The 18,008-nt window shown below is 39.3% G+C and overlaps 1 protein-coding gene across 1 annotated transcript; it reads left to right on the top strand.

Annotated features, from left to right (window-relative positions):
* Positions 1 to 6,707: 6,707 nt before the first annotated feature.
* Positions 6,708 to 7,673, top strand: LOC115075305 (olfactory receptor 5F1-like). Its single transcript, XM_029575599.1, has one exon. It carries the CDS (start codon positions 6,720 to 6,722, stop codon positions 7,671 to 7,673), a length of 954 nt encoding a protein of 317 aa, XP_029431459.1. The 5' UTR covers positions 6,708 to 6,719.
* The last annotated feature ends 10,335 nt before the right edge of the window (positions 7,674 to 18,008 follow it).

Below are 18,008 nucleotides of genomic sequence, written 5' to 3' on the forward strand. Positions count from 1 at the left end.
GCAGGGCAGTTTCAACCCACCTATCCCACCTTGCCTGTTCCTTTATTTTTTTAAACCTAATTCAAACAATTAGTGAAACAGAAGCCATTTTGTATCACTTGTTTGAATGAGTACAGAGGTACAACACTCAGGCTGAAGTACCTAATTACAAGTCTCAGAGTTAGAGAAGTTTAGAAAATAATTGTGAGTTACTGTGCTCACTACTACAGTACACTACTTAGTAGGCTACTAATGGGCCAATGCATTAAAACCCATGCTAAAATCAGAATTAGATTTTAGCGTGGGTTTTATTTTATTTGCATGCTAAAATGAGTTGTCTCTGCAGGATGTAGAAAGCTAATAACATGGTAATAAAGCATAATAAGCAGCTTTTCTTACTCTTCAGCCATGTTCCTTATCAGAAGCTTAAAATCTAGGCAAAAAATACCTCCCCCCCCCCCAAAAAAAAAGTCTCTTTTCCACCCCTCACCTCTGATCTGAAGCAACTCCTGCAAGCCTCCAAGAGGATCCTCTTCCAAGGACCTGGGATAGAACTTCCTCCAACTCTGAACTGCCTGATAGGCCCCTTAGCCGGGACTTCCTGTGGTGTTGGCTGATGATGTCACATCCTCCAGGAGTATACAAGGAAGTCTTTTGCAACGATCCAGCACCTCAGCAACAGGTCTCCTGGTGTCCTAGTGTTCCGGTGTGTGTTGATTTCCTTGCCCTGTCCTGCCTTGTACTTTCTTATGTGCTCTTTGTTGTGGATCCTTGCCTTGTCCCTTCCTTCTCTGTGCTCTGTTAGTTGTCTAGTTCCTTGCCTGTCTGCTTTTGTTCAGTTCCTTTCCTTGCTTGTCCTGATGGTCATTTTCATTTCATTTAATAAAATGTATTAATCGCGTCACACAAAATTGCATGATGAAGTGATGTCCAATAAAGTAGTTTTGACTGTAAAGTTATTCTGGAAAGCTGTGTATTCTCCCATGTAGCATTTGCAATGTCATATCTGTTGATTTTTATTCTGGGATTTATGATTTTGTTTTCCTTATTTAAAGGAAATTAGTACCGGAAAACAAATTCTCTTTTTCTGATTTATGTTTAATGTAATTAAAGACACATGTTTTAAAACAGATAGTTATATGCTTGGACTTTTGTTATTAAGAAGGTATTTCAGCTACAATAAGAATATACTGTTAGATATTATTTTAAACAAACCCAATATGAGAGTGATATTCTGTGTCCATTCCAAATAAATGGCCTTATCACTTCTTGCTCATCCTACTTCTCTGTAGGTTGTATTTTGGACCAATGTTTGTAAAACGCAGCTGAAGTATTTTCTGAATTAAGCATGGTAACCTTTTCTTCCAATTTCCTAACTGGGTGTTCAGTCAATAAGAAGAGGGGAGAAGGAATCTGTTCCCTCACTTTTGCTTTCCTTTGGAGAACCTTTAAATTGTAGAACACTCTTTTTTACTGAACTAGTCCAGGTAACATTGGGCCACTTTGAGAATTCCCAATCATTCCTTCTTTCTTCTTCCTCCTCTTCTCTCAAACTATATTGCTGAAGCCCCTGTCTTGATATTCCTGATGTCCGATGTTCCTTCGTTCTCCAGATGTCTTCATGTTCCTGATGTCTGACGTTCCTTCCTGATGCCATTATCTTCGCCTCTGCCTCCAGTTCCTTGGTTCCTTGATGTCCACTTTCCTGGGGTGCCATGGTCGTGGTCCATGACCAGCCCATGGGCAGGCTGTGTAGGGCACCTCATGGTACAAGACTATCTTATCCTTCGCAGTGCAAGCCTTCGGAAGACTTTTGCTTGTCTCCTTAGTTTTGAATCCTGAGTTGTATGAAGAATCTTGTATTTTGAATCCTGTGCTTGAATCCTGTCCCATACTTCGGAGCTCCTTGCATTTGCGTCCATCCATGCCAAAGACTCTGTCTGAATCTACTCCATCCGGCGTGGTCCGCAACCAGCCACAGGCGGCTGTATAGGGCGTGTCCCGGTGCAGGCCTCTTCAGTATCTTCCCCATGTTCCAGTATCAGTCTCCATTTTCTCTCCTAGATTCTGCTTCGAGTCCAACGTGGTCCGTGACCAGTCCCACAGGTGGACTGTGTAGGGTGCACTGCGTCGCAGTCTCAGCCCAGTATTTGACCTTGCTCCTGTATTTTCTGCTGCCGAGCTTTGCTCCTGAACCTTCATCTACAGTGTCCTCACCTGAGTCTTCTTCTACAGTGTCCTCGCCTGAGTCTTCGCCTATGTCTTCGTACAAGAGTCTTCCATGTTCCAAGGTCTCCATCTGCCCTCGTCCTCTGTCCGGCCTGCCGCCTATTGCCGATACGCAGCAGCAGGTCCGAAAGGACTTGGAACGGTTGGAGGACAGTTCATTGACCAACATTGTGTTGCTGGTCTTCTTGGGGCGTGCAGGTCCGGTAGAGGGTCATACCTTCAGTCTCCTTGTCTTCGCTCCAGCCTTGTTCTGTTCCTTGTCTGCCCGTGCTTACATCGGCTTACCTCTCGCTGCGCTCTCAGGTCTCCTCCCTGAGTGGCATGGCGATCCAAGGGCTCAACATCTCTCATCAGAAGCGACATGCCTCCATGCTCGCAACAGCTGTATACATGAACTTAATCTGGAATGGGTCCAATGTTGATGTGGGTCTCTTTGCAGTTGACCCAGTTGCAATCTCTTATGGTTCACACTAGGTGCATTCATTTAAAATGAATGGTCATACTTGGGCTTTGTTCAGATGTCGCCATGGGTACAGACCTACATAATCTGTGTGATCACCTTGTACATAAGGCACATTTTGCAGTCATAACATATTGAAATGTTCCATAGCTCAGTGGTTCCATAGCTCCATAGCTCAGTGGTTCACACTAATTCATAACACTGCTGTTCTATAGATACTAACTTATGGCTTACAGAAGAAAAATAACATATGATAGTGTAGGGACCTTATTGGAAGTACCTGGAGAGGGAGGCAGGGTATAGTTATAGGCTAACATGAAAGCTGACATGAGGATTGGTCTATTATTTTGGTTTACTATGCTCAATATATATACTTGCTTGCTGTCTATTTCTGGAGTTTGTGTAAAGCAAATGTTTGTTCTCATATTGCATAAATAAATAGCTTAAAAGAATGAATAGGCATTCTGAAATGAATTAGGTCTAATTTCTTTCTTTCTGGAGGGCCATTAAATAAATTGAGAGTGACCCTGCATTAAATAAATACTATTTGTTTCATTTGTGTTTTCACCCATTCATTTCTATAGAGAAAAATGGGTGCAATACAGTTAGGAATTGTTATAGAATAGCCATTAACAGCTAGCCCAGTGAGACATGTATGCCTTTTCAGACCTTGGCAGGATATGATGTCAAGGATACAGCATTTTTCTAAACCAACCTATCATTGTTCTGCAGATCTCCAGACACTGATCTTGAAGACTTAGCATGTTTGAGATGTATTGAGCAAAGTTTGCAATGCTTCATTGTCATATCTGTCTGATGCTTGATACACAGCTGCTAAAGTCATAGTACCGCCATAAGGGACTTGTTGTCTCATGTCTACCTGTCATTCCCCTAATACCAGTCAAAATACAAAATCAATCCAGCTATATAGGGAACTCTATGAGACACTTACTTTGCAACCGTCATACGTAGCCGCAGTAGAATGATGGCTTATAATATCAAGCCCTTGCAACTCTGGGCTTGAATAATCATAGGTTGCTGTGAGTGTTTAGAATGCAAACATTGTGTAACCACCACTAATGTCTGCACACCGCTTTCCACCAGTTGGGTAAATGATATCTTACGTCCTGAAGTGCTCGCTCCTTATCCAATCCTTTTTTAAACACAGCTATACTAACTGCACTAACCACATCCTCTGGCAACAAATTCCAGAGTTTAATTGTGCGTTAAGTAAAAAAGAACTTTCTCCGATTAGTTTTAAATGTGCCCCATGCTAACTTCATGGAGTGCCCCCTAGTCTTTCTACTATCCGAAAGAGTAAATAACTGATTCACATCTACCCGTTCTAGACCTCTCATGATTTTAAACACCTCTATCATATCCCCTCTCAGTCGTCTCTTCTCCAAGCTGAAAAGTCCTAACCTCTTTAGTCTTTCCTCATAGGGGAGTTGTTCCATTCCCCTTATCATTTTGGTAGCCCTTCTCTGTACCTTCTCCAGAGGGGTCAGGAAGTGTAGTGGCAGATAGCAGTGAGGGTGGGTCTATGGAAGCATGGTGAGATGGGGGGGGGGGGGGAGCCTGGGAGCACTAGCAGGATTGGGCAGTGGGGGACAAGGACAGCAGCAGTGGGCATGTTGGCAGGGTTCTGTGGGGGTATGGGCCTTGATCACATATTTGCAAAAAAACCAAACAAACAAGTAATTCAATATGCATGGGAGACAGGAGCAGGTATTGTACAGAGAACACATAGGAGTTCTTAGGGTTCAGCAAACAAGCAGACTATGATGATTTCTCTTTCATATAAGGTTCCATGGGCTCCAGACGTTCTGTTTGAGCTGGAGTCCCAAAGCATGAAGCTCAACAAACAAAGGCCTCCTCAAAATTCCTCACGCCAGAACCACACAACTGAATTCAACACGTGAAAGAGATATATCCATCGCCAGCCCCACTCTATGGAACACAATACCAATCACAATAAGAAATCAACCAGATATCAAAACTTTCAAATAAGACCTGAAAACCTGGCTTTTCACCAGAGCCTACTCAAACTCACTCAATCAAGCAGACCACCAATCAACCACGCAACCCAACACCAAGAAAAACACTCCATCCCTCTAACAATTAAATAACGCCCACCATGTGAACACTTAAGATAATGTGCAACTGACCTCACTTATTACTCCTAGCCTCTTTAGTCTATATGTAACAACAATTTCTATTATATGTATATATTAACTTTAATGTATGTAGTAACTCTGCTGCTACATAAGATTGATAATATATAATAATAATTTTATATGTATTTACCAAACCTTTAAACCCAAACATTATTTCAATATGACAGTTTACTGCAATGATGTTTGTAAACAATATTATGTCTCTACTAATGTAAACCGTTCTGATGGCGAAACCGAATGATGGTATTGAAAACACGTTAAATAAATAAATAAATATAATTTACGTTTTCTGCAGAAATCTTTAGTTCAGCTATTGAATATTGTTTGTGCTTTGCCTGTTTGACACCCGGGACATGTTAAACTCCAGAGGTCATGTCCCATATGCCACTGCAGATAATATAAACTCTTTAATAGGACTCAGATGCCAAAACGTTCATATGAGTTCTGGTTTGTACATAATGTAGCAATATCTGCACTCGTATCTGTGTCTAGATTTATTTTGCATAGTATATATTTAAGAATATTAGAGACATAAATCCTATTTAACTGTATTTTCATTCATTTATTTTAATAATGCTTACATATCATTATATTTCTGTTCATCTGCATATTAATAGCATTACTCTATCTGACATATACCTCAAATAAGTGTAGTAGAATAGCAAAATTGCAATTTTTTTGCTGTACTCTTCTGAATAATCTTTTATTTCAGTATAGAAATAGTTATTTTTTGTCAGTTTTTGAAAAGTATTTTATCCTTTTGAGCTAACATTTAAGAATAAAAAATGTGCATTGCCTATTGTATTTGTATACTGCCAGGGGGATTAAAGAATTTGTCATAAGTGGGATCAGATTGACAGATTCTAGATGTAGGACAAGATCAAGCTGTTATTTCCTTTAAGAAACCATAGTTTGTGTGTCACAATCTGTCAAAATGTATTTATGACAACTGGGATTGTATCACATGAAATTCTCACAAAAAATGATACTTCTTTTATGTTTCCCACTTTTTTCTTCTTTAAGAGTTTTCATGGTCATTTGATTGCTGTTTCCGATGAAATTGAAAACAGAAAATGTTAAACAATGTAAATATCTATGCAGTTGGATCACAGAAGATGGAAAATATTTAAAATAATGAAAAAGAACTGGAAAAGCAAAAAAATGAATTTTTAAGATGATAATTATTTGCTGAGGAGGAAATGAGATCAAAAGCCAGAGAGAAGGCTCAAGGTGCATATGTCTTTTCTGCGGCAGAATGCTAAAGTGAAACATAGGTCAGAGAATGCAGAGATTTACACTTAAGTGAAATGTGTTGCTATAGAAGAATTCTGAAGATTGCTGGAAGGACACGGTCTGACATGAAACCTGATGTGATAAAGGGAGGTGGAAAGATGTGATAGAAAACCAGGCCAGGTAATTCAAGTTTTGATTGCAAATTAGCAAATGAAGAGCAGTCTGGGCTGACAAAGCCAACAAATGATCACAATCTGGAAATACAGGGGCAGAAAAAAAGCACAGGGAGAACTAAAGCTCCATTGTTCTCAACTTTTATATCAAAGAAGGCAGCAGATGATGATGAGCTTTTATCACCATGAAAACTCTGAATCTGCTAAACCTCATGGTTTACGGGATCTCTGCTGCATAACATGTTTAAAAATGGCTATAAAACTTGTATTGACCAATGAAAATAAGCCAAGAGTAATTCTATAATTTGGTTGTTCAAGATCTCTCTGCCTTTTGTTTACTGTAATGTAGCATTCCACTGTCATAGCTGTCAATTGTACACTGAGAATAGTTGAATAGGCTTTGCATAAATCTGAGCTGCTGTGTTTAAATCTAATTTCTTATACCAGCAGATATGATCTCTAGAATAAATGGAAGGCAAGAATCAGACCTCAGTGACGGACTTCATTCTCCTAGGACTCAGTCGTGATCCCAAACTACAGATTCTGCTCTTTGTGCTGTTCCTGCTGGTTTACATTATCACTGTGCTGGGCAATATGTCTCTCATTGTTATCTCTAGGTTGGATTCAAACCTGCAGACCCCCATGTACTTTTTCCTCTCTCACTTATCTTTTGTTGATATCTGTTATTCTTCAGTCATCACCCCCAAAACCCTGCAAGACCTCCTGACAGAGAAGAAAACCATCTCCTTCCTTGGCTGTGCTCTACAGCTGTACTTCTATGCTGGTTTTGCCACTGCAGAGGACTTCCTGCTGGCAGTGATGGCGTACGATCGTTATGTGGCCATATGTAACCCATTGCTTTATTCAGTCATTATGAGAAGGAGATTGTGCATTCAGCTGATCAGTGCATCATACGCGATTGGCTTTTGTAATGCCTTCCTACATACAATTTGCATTTTCCATTTATCCTTTTGCAGGACCAATATAATTAATCACTTTTTCTGTGATGGTCCTCCACTCCTAGTAATTGCTTGCTCAGACACTTTTGTCTGTGAACTTGTAATTGTTATCTTTGTTGGTTTTAATATCATAAGCACCTTTCTGGCTATCTTAGTCTCTTACACTTATATTCTCTTCAACATCCTGAGGATTCGCTCTGCTGAAGGACGACACAAAGCATTCAATACTTGTGCCTCCCACTTCACCGCTGTGCTGATATTCTATGGAACAATTTTTTTCATGTATTTAAGACCTGCTTCCAGTTACTCTATGGAGCAGGACAGAGTAGTTTCCGTGTTTTATTCAATGGTGATCCCCATGTTAAATCCTTTGATATACAGCCTGAGGAACAAGGAGGTGAAAGCAGCACTGCTGAAATTATGGAGACAGCAAATTACAGCATTCAGAAGGCTTATTAGGTGAGAAATTGATACTCAATAAGATGGCAAATGGTAAAAATATCCAGGGAAGTTATATGCATAACTTTTTCTAAGTATTCAGCAGGGAAAGTCTGCTTCTGACTATGCTTGGATAATGTTTCACTTAAACTTTTCTTCATCCATGCTTGTACATGGAAATTTAATTGGAAGGAGCTTTGAATATCACCTCTAACAGGCAATAGTTATTTATTTTTTGTTCTATATCAAGGGCATCTAATTTCTATAACTAGTGATATGCTTGTATGAATTTTCTGTTGTATTTATTTGTTTTATATTGCCAATAGTGTTTTGTTTTGCTGTGTTTAACTGCTTATGTGCTGATTGAAATAGCTGAGAATTGTAGATTAGCAGAATATGTGTATCAAATAAATAAATCAATAAAAATATTAATTAATAAAAGGAAATTATCCCATTTTGTCCCAAATTTTTCAACAAATTATCCTCTAAATGGGACATAATGGGTTTAATTACATTCTAGTGTTGATGAAAGTTTTCAATTCCGCCTTCTGTATTGATTGAAGAGGAAACAGTATAATTATATTTTCTGCTATACTCATTGTATAATCTCTTACTCATAAAGATACCCAAGTATTTTGTTTGTGAGATGTATTTGAAATTCCAAGCATATAGTTCATTTCTAAGACTATAACTGTAAATTTCTAATAGACAAAGTATATATCAAATGAAGAATTCTGGGAGTAAGCAATTATATTTCACTTCCGAAAACCATATCCTTATAAATGTTTGATAGGTTGACATGAGGCCCATTATTTCACTTTTGGCTCCTGTTTGGTTGTTTTGGGATCGTACGAATCTAAGAAGATAAGAAGTTGCCATACTAGGTCAAACCAAAATTCAAGAAGCCAATAGCCTGTATCCAACAGTAGTCAATCCAGGATACAAGTGCCTGGCATGTACCCAAATATTAAATAGATCCCATGCTACTTATGTAGATAATGGGCAGTGGATATTCCCTAAGTCAACCTGACTAATAGCAGTTTATGGACTTCTCCTCCAGGAACTTCTTTAGTACATCTCTATCTTTTTGAGATTTGGTGACTAGAACTGAACATTGTACCTAAGGTTTGATCTCACCATTTATTTATTTATTTATTTATTTATCTATTTATTTATTTATTTAGTTGCTTTTATATACCGACATTCGATCGAGATATCACATCGGTTTACATGAAACAAGAAACCAATAAGGCAGGGACTGCTTATTTTACATTGTAACAAGGTAACTTACATTGTAACATGATAACTTACATAATGGTTAAAGCAATACATTTGTTAACTGATTAATATTGAAAAAGCATAACAACATTGTAACTTGAAAGGATACATGAGCTATAGAGATTAATGTTTAGAATGTAGATCGAGAGGAAACGTTGTAGTTAATAACTTGTTTAGGGATACAGGTTGGTTCGTCAGGGGTTTTTTTTTCATGTGTGGGTGGGGGGGTGGGAGAAAGGTGGCAGGGGAGGGGGGGTGAGGGGAGTGGGGTGGGAGATATATAAATAATTATGTAGAGGGGGTTACATCAGGGCGGAACAGTGGAGGGGGTTTCATTTGGAGGCAGGTTGGATCCCAGTGCGGGGGTTATGTATCAGAGGGGAAGGCCTGTATGTGGATGGCTTGCATTCCCCAATCAAGAGGAAAAAAATCTTAGATGAGTTTAAGAAATATAAGACCTCCATTGCTTTCTTACAAGAACGCATCTTGATGATTCAGAGCATTCCAAACTTAAAAGAGAGTGGGTAGGCCAGTGCTATTTCTCCTCATACTCTAACAGACAAAGAGTGCTTGCATTTTTCTTTCATGAAAGTGTCCCCTTTGAATTTGAAAAACAGTTCAAAGACCCTGTGAGTAGATAAATTATTTTAGCTGGCACACTATTCAGGACTAAAATAGTGTTTCTCACAGTGTATGCACCCAACCGCTGCTCTCACAAGTTTTTTTTCTTCTTTGGTCTCAAAACTGTTGTGTTGGGAAGTCTACACTCTAGTAATGGGAGCAGACTTTAATGTTTCTGATAATCCAGTGGTTGATGTTCATCCAGCTAAAACTCCTTAAAAGAATCAGGTTGATTTAGGGATTGATTTTATGTGTCAAGAGTGGAGGGTGATGGACACCTGGCGACTGTTGCATATACATGATAGACATTATTCATTTTATTCTCATGTTCATAAGATTTAATCAAGGATAGACTATCTTTAAATTTATGACTCATGGTTCGATAGGTTACAGTCCTGTGAAATGTATAAGGTGCTCTTTCGGATAATGCATTTATTGTCTTCAAGATGGCTTTTGCTGTGGATGGTGGTTGTAAGCCCCATTGGAGAATGTCAGCTTCCCTATTTTATGATAATGAATTTGTCCAATATCTCCATGAGTGATGAAAGGACTACAATTCTGGTCACCACACCTCAAAAAAGATATAGTTGTGATAGAGAAGGTATAGAGAAGGGAAACCAAAATGATAAAGGGGATGGAATAGCTCCCTTATGAGGAAAGGCTGGAGAGGTTAGGGCTGTTCAGTTTGGAGAAGAGACGGCCGAGGGGGAATATGATAGAGGTCTTTAAGATCATGAGAGGTCTTGAATGAGTAGATGTGACTCAGTTATTTACACTTTCGAATAATAGAAGGACTAGGGGGCATTCCATGAAGTTTGCAAGTAGCACATTTAAGACTAATCAGAGAAAATTCTTTTTCACTCAATGCACAATTAAGCTCTGGAATTTGTTGCCAGAGGATGTGGTTAGTGCAGTTAGTGTAGCTGGGTTCAAAAAGGTTTGGATAAGTTCTTAGAGAAGTTCATTAACGGCTATTAATCAAGTTTACTTAGGGAATAGCCACCGCTATTAATTGCATCAGTAGAATGGGATCTTCTTGGTGTTTGGGTACTTGCCAGGTTCTTGTGGCTTGGTTTGGGCTCTGTTGGAAACAGGATGCTGGGTTTGATGGACCCTTGGTCTGACCCAGCTGGCAATGTCTTATGTTCTTATGATTTTAATGATTCCCACAGTGTTTCTGTAGTCACGTACTGAATTGCTGCAAAAACAGTGATTGGAGGCATATCTTAGTATACCAGGTAAGAAAGCATCATCAAACTTCCAAAAAAATCTTGGAGTTAACTAAAATGTTGGCGCAGTTTAAGCACCTTCACATATGGTTGCAAATGGCAGAGGTTCATAAAGAATTAGATAATATGCTGAATAATAAGGCAAGACAGAACCTGAGGCATTACCGGTACAAATTATATCAATGGGGCAATAAATCTGGAAAATTTCTTGCAAACTTCCTAAAAAATGTTAGACCTAAAACATATGTGGCCACTTTACTATATCTAAATAAGGAACATAAGGGTAAATCAGAGGTTCTTACAATATTTGAAAATGTTTTTGGAATCTCTACGCATTAATGTTCAGCAAAAATTATTCAAGGGGATAATTTCCCCCCAACTTTCTCTAATTTATAAGGATCAACTAGAATCTCCCATTACAGGGGAGGAAATCAGGGCAGTTATACACAAGCTTAAATTGGGAAAGTCATCAGGTCCTAATGGGCTGGGGCCTGAATTCTATAAAATTCTTGGATCAGGTATACTTTTGGTATTGAAAGAGATGTTTACAGCTGCTCAGATTGCAAAGTCATTAGGATCTGAACATAACCTAACAACTGCGGCCTTAATCCCAAGCCTAGCAAAGATCCTATGCTTCCAGAATTATATATAGACCTATATCTCTTTTAAATCAAAATATTAAGATTTATGTGTGGTGTTAGCAGACCGAATTAATCAGGTTATTCAATCGTTAGTTTCTGTTGATTAAATGGGATTTATTTCTGGGAGGAATTCTTTATCTAATTTATTGAAAGCACTTTTGGTACTCTCGTTAGACAAACAGAGCAAGGGTGAAAATATGCTAGCTGGTCTGGATACTATAAAAGCTTTTGGGTTGAATGGCCTTTTATGTGGTGGGTATTGCAGAAATGTATCATTGGGGAGCAATTTTTGAGTTGGGAATAGCTTTTGTAGGACCAGCCTGTTGTACAAATCCTTGTCAATTGTGCATTTTCCAACTCCTTTGTCATGGAGAAAGGAACCAAACAGAGCTGCCCTTTGTCACTACTGCTATATATTTTAACAATATAGCACCTGTGGTGGTATAGGAGAATAGGCAAGTAGACTGGTAGAATCAAGACTCCTGTGATGATAAAAGGGGCACTGCAGGCAGACAGGGTAGTTGCATGAATATCCCTAAAGTGGTATAAGTGGATAGACAGGTAGGCAATGTAGTAGCATCAAGACCCCTGCTGTGCTATAAGGGGCATAATAGGCAGGCAGAGCAGTAGCATCAAAACCCTATGGGGGTGTACAGGTTATAAGCAACCAAATGTCCGATCTTCTGAAAATTGTTTATTAAGTGGAATCAAATATATGCAAATAAGCCTGACTCCAGCCGAGTTTCGCCCTCTTTCAATAGGGCTGCATCAGGGGTCTTTGCATGTGTAATTGCTATATCTTCGGCACAAAGTAGTATCTATGGGCTATGAGCGATGCGAAGTTTCACCAGTCTGTGCAATACAAGCCACAAGAAATAAATTATATCAAAAGTGAGCCTCCCAAGCTCAGGAGTGCAAATTCACTGCAATCGCTTTCTTAACAAAACGAAAATGTTAAGAAAGTGATTGCAGTAGATTTTCAAAGGGATACGCGCGTAACCCCCGAAAACCTACCCCTGCCTCCCCCTGCGCGCAAGCCCCGGGACGCGCGTATGTCCCGGGGCTTGCAAAAAGGGACGGGGCATGGGCGGTCCGGGGTGGTCCGGGAGGCGGGGCATGGCCTGAGTCTACAGGCACAGCGGCCATTTACCGCTGTGCCCGGGATCGCGGGCCGGTCGTCAGCCAGCGCGTGCAACTTCTTCAACAAAGGTAAGGGGGGGGTTCTAGGTAGGGCTGGGGGGCAGGTTAGGTAGGGGAAGGGAGGGGAAGGTGTGGAGGTGGTGGAAGGAAAGTTCCCTTCGAGGGACCTCTCTGTCTATTTAGTCAGATAAATTGGAACTTCTCCGGATAAGTGCCACCTTCAAGAGTTATGAGGCTAAGAAGCAGCAAAGCTGCTATTTATTCATATAGGTTGGAATTTATCCGGATAAGGGTTGCACAAATGACGTACCTGCAAATGTTTATATCCAACTTATTTTATTTATTTTATTTAGAGCTTTTTTATACCGGCATTCATGATACAATCATATCATGCCGGTTTACAGATAACAAGGGGTGCAGTAACTTAGTACATATAACAAGTGCATAAGAAACAATAAAGTTACAATATAACAGGGTTGCTAGAACTGGGGGAGAAAGGAGACCGTAGTTAAATAAATTATACTGAAGTAAAATATTTACAATGAGCAGTAATTACATTATGCAGCAATGGTCTGTTAATGGATTAATTAAAAAATGTAAGTGTGGAAATTTTATCTGCACAATTTACATGCCTTTACCGCCCTACCTCCCCAATAAGTTGAGTTTTATGCATGTGAATCAGGAGATTTTCTAACATGCATATAACAAATTAGTCTACCGGTTTGCCCAGTCTAGTTTGCTCTAGATATAATGCAGGTGTAAATAAATATACACAAGTAAGCTGCCAAAACTTCGTACATAAGTAGTATATAAAATAGCAACTTACACACACATACATGTTAGTCCTGGCCCACCCCTTGTTTGCATGTGTACCTTTACTTGTGCACGTGCATATGCACACATATTTGACCGCTTTTGAAAATAAGCATTACACAAGCTTGGGCCACATGCATGTGTATACAGACATTTTTGCTTGCATAAGTGTCTGCAAATTCACCTTCTCGTGACCCCTGGCACTGCCCAGGCAGAAAAAAAATAAGTAGCAGCGCAGCAACTTTCTCCACCAACACCCAATTCCTTCGCCCTCCTTCAAGGGAGAGAAAAAACTGCAACACAGATTTGTCTAATTTCTGAAACCTGCTCCATTTCTTTTGGGGACTTCCAAAATAAATGAATGAGGTCCTGTTTGCTTGGGATGCACATTCATTTTAAATGAATGCACTTTCCTAATGTAAGTACCATAGATCTAATTAATAGCAGCGTATACTAATGTTCAAAGATGGAAACTAATCATAATCCTGTCTGCAATGATGAAAGTGGTTATGCTGAGGGTGGGAGGAGGAAATCCACCTACTAGATGCAAATGATGGATCATGGCACAAGGATCTCAGCCAAAGTTCTGTTTGATCTGGAGGCCCAAACAAGATAGAGGAAAGTTGTCAGTCAAAAAATAAAAAAATAAAAAATAAAACCAAAGCATGAAGCAATTGCAGTTTTGTGCTGAAATCATTAGTTCAATTATTGAATGTTGCTTATGCTTTGCCTGTCTGATGCCTGGGACATGGTAAACTCCAGAGAGCATGTCCCCTATGCCACTGCACATAATATAAACTCTCTAAGAAGATTCATATGCCGGCACATTAGAAGTATCAACATTCATGTGAGTGCTGTATCTGCAAAGCTATACGTGACGTGGTCGAGGAACAGCCATGATAACCTTCGGGGCCTGAACTCCTGACGAATGTTGCGTATGCATGATAGAATTATTTATTTTACACCCATGTTCATAAGATTTGTAAAAGGACAGATTATCTATTAATTCATGATTCAATAGGATAGTCCTGTGAAATGTATGAGATGCCCTTTTTGGATCATGCATTGATTGTCTTCAAGATGGCTTTTGCTTGTGGCTGGTGCTTGTAAGCCCCATTGGAGAATGTCAGCTTCCCTATAAGATGAAACATAATTTCTCTACATGTGCGATGGAAGCACTACAGGGAATGTAATGGTTTCCTCAGTGTTTCTGTAATCATGTACTGGAATGCTGCAAAAGCAGTGCTTAGGGCGCATATCTTAGCACACCAGCTAAGAAAACATCATGAAACTGCCCCCCAAATTCTTAGAATTAACTAACATGTTTGTGCAGTTTACGCACCTTCACATGCAACACCTGAACCCAGCTGTTAGGTTGCAAATGGGGGAGGCTCGCAAAGAACTAGATAATATGCTGGCGAATAAGGCAAGACAAGACCTGATCATGTATAGAATTGCTTGCAAACTTGCTCAAAAATGTTAGAACTAATGTTGCCAGGTTGCTGTATCTAAATAAGTAACATAAGGGTAAGTCAGAGGTTCTTACAATATTTGAGACATGTTTTGGAACCTCTACCCTAGTGAACCACAATCTAATCAGCAAATAGTATTCAAGGTGGTAGTTTTCCACCAACAATCACCAATTGATAAGGATTGATTAGAAGCTCTCATTACAGGAGAGGAAAGCATGGTGGTTATACACAAACGTAAATTGGGAGCGTAATCAGGCTCTGATGGGCTGGGGCCTGAATTCTATAAAATTCTGGGATCAAGTATACTTTTGCCATTGAAAGAGATGTTTACAGCTGCACAGATTGCAAGGTCATTAGGATCTGAATGTAACCTACAACTATTTTCTTAATCCCAAACCCTGGCAAAGATCCTGTGATCTTCCAGAAACATATAGACTTATATCTCCTTTAAATCAAGATATTAAGATTTTAGCTGTGGTGTTAGCAGACTGAGTTAATCAGGTTATTCAATCTTTAGTTTCTGTTGACTAAATGGGATTTATTTCTGGGAGGAATTCTTTGTCTAATTTATTGAAGGCACTTTTGGTGCTCTCCTTAGATGAACAGAGCAAGGGTGATGGCATGCCAGCTGGTCTGCATGCTGAAAAACCTTTTTACCAGGTGGGATGGCCTTTTATGTGCTGGGTATTGCAGAAATGTATCACTGTGGAGAAATATTTGAGTTGGCTAGAGCTTTTGTAGGACCAGCCTGTTGTGCAAATCCTTGTCAATGGTGCATTTTTCCAACTCCTTTGTCATGGAGAGGGGAACCAGACAGCGCTGCCCATTGTCACTACTGCTATATATTTTAACAATAGAGCCCCTTGTCATCCATTTATACAACTTGACAATTTTCCAAGAAATAGAGTTTAAAAGGAAAGAGGTTAGAATAAGCATGTTCGCAGATGACATGCTACTGTTTGTGAGAAATCCAGTGACTAGTTTAACTGACATTATTGACACTATAAAACTGTACATCACATTTTCGGGTCTCAAGATAAATTATTATAAGTCACTTGCTTTTATCTTAGGTGCTAACCTTCATGGGGGATGGAAGGGAGAGTTCCTTCTCTAGTAGAGAATGGAAGGTATGAAATATCTAGGACTATGACTCTCTCATTCCATCAGAGATATATATCGTCACAATGGTGTTGTCAGCTTGGAAAGAGTAAAAGTACTACTCAGTAGATGGAGCTCATTCCTGTGATCAAGATGAACCTAAAATCCTTTATTATTTTCAAATGATACCACTCTGGCTCGGGAGTAGAGAGATTATTCTTTAAGGATCTTTGATCTCCTCCTTTATATGGAGTCACAAGTGAGCAAGAATTACACTGGATACATTGATGCGTGACCAAACATTTGGAGGTCTGTCCAGATAAGTACCACTATTTGAAACTTTTATGGCTATCTGACCTAGCCAGATAAGCAACTCTATTTGAGAACTATCCAGATATCTAAACGCTTTTTAGACATATCCAACTAAGTAGCAGCTTTACCACTACTTATTCAGAGAAATTAGAACTTATTCTGATAAGTACCACTTTCAAAAATTATCTGGCTAACTAGCAGTACAGCTGCTTTCTATTAGGGAAAATTTGCAATTTATCTGGATAAGTGTCACACAATGGATAAACCTGGGTATTTTTATATCAAAATTAAAAAATATATGAGTGCAGATATTATCTGTGCAATTTACATGCATTTACTCCCACATAAATTTGTATTCATGTTAATAGGGACATTTTCTAACATCTGTATAACAAGGAAAATGACCAGTATTACCACTTAGTCAACCAGTTTCCCATCCATCTGCAGGTAGTCAAAACCCTACCCCCCCCCCCCCTATTTTGAACATATGTAAATTGTATACAAAATAGAAACGTATTTGCATAAATGTTAGCCCTGGGCCAGAATGACCCCAGCTTGCCCCTTTGTTTGCATGTGTATTAACATGCAGATCCATGCATATTTGATCACATTTTAAATTAAGCATTACTATGTGTATATATAGCCTTTTTTTGTATGCATGAGACTGAAAATTCACCATCTAATACTCAATGTCACTGCCCAGGCAGAGACAAAATTAGTAGCAGCACAGATACTCACCCCACCAAGACCCAAATTCTTCTCTCTTTCTCAGAGGGAAAAAATCTACAGCATAGTGGCACAGTGGGTGGCACAGTGGGTGAGGGCAGTGGAGAACAGTAAAATGGGCAGCAGACCAAAACTTGCTTGGGAAAAATTCAAGAGCATTGTCAGAGCTTAAATAACAGAATTCTCCTAAGACAATGTCTACAGAAGTAATGCGCACTTTGCAGAGTATATCATAGACATGCTCAAGATCTGAAGAGCGGCAATAAGTTGAATAATAAAAATATTTAATGCAATTTATTTTCTCTGTGTATCTCCTTGGTAACATGGCCTATTCAGGGTCTAACAAGGCAGTGAGGGGATACATAACTTACTGGGAAGGGCAGCTGGATACTAGAATAAGTAATAATTCCTACCTCTATTACACCAGCACCTTGTCCCATTCATTTTTATGTCCCACAGTCTTCAATGGCAAACAGAAATGAATGAGGCAGGAAATAAATGAGATAAATAGGATTTGTCTAATTTCAGAAATTCCCCTTCCTGTCCCCAAAACACGGCACTGCGCGTGCATGTACCACAAAGAAACCTGAGATCTGCAAATAAAGCTCTGCTAACTGTCCCCTCTGTCAAATCAGCACATCTCAGGCAAGTAAGGGAAAGAGCACTGTCACTGGCTGGTCCTGTACTCTGGAATACCAAGCCACTCGAAATAAGACTACAGACACATCTGAAATTATTCAAAACTAATCTGAAAACCTGGCTTTTTAAACAAGCATTTTATAAAGAGAAAGAAAAGGAGAAAAATAGTTGAGCGATAAGGATGCACCAAGCTAGAAGTTTTTAGTAACCTACATAAGCATATTAATGTTAAAATCAAGCTGCCCAATTTGTTCCTAACAATCAGGTTTAACTTACACACCTAGTTTATTATTTTACATTGTTACCGTACTATGATGGCACACGAGTAATTTGTAATCTATACCACCCATATTTCTCTTTATCACGCCCTTCTGTAAACCGTTGTGATGGT

This window comes from Rhinatrema bivittatum, chromosome 13, assembly GCF_901001135.1.
Source record: "Rhinatrema bivittatum chromosome 13, aRhiBiv1.1, whole genome shotgun sequence".
In the NCBI taxonomy this organism is placed as follows: domain Eukaryota; kingdom Metazoa; phylum Chordata; class Amphibia; order Gymnophiona; family Rhinatrematidae; genus Rhinatrema; species Rhinatrema bivittatum.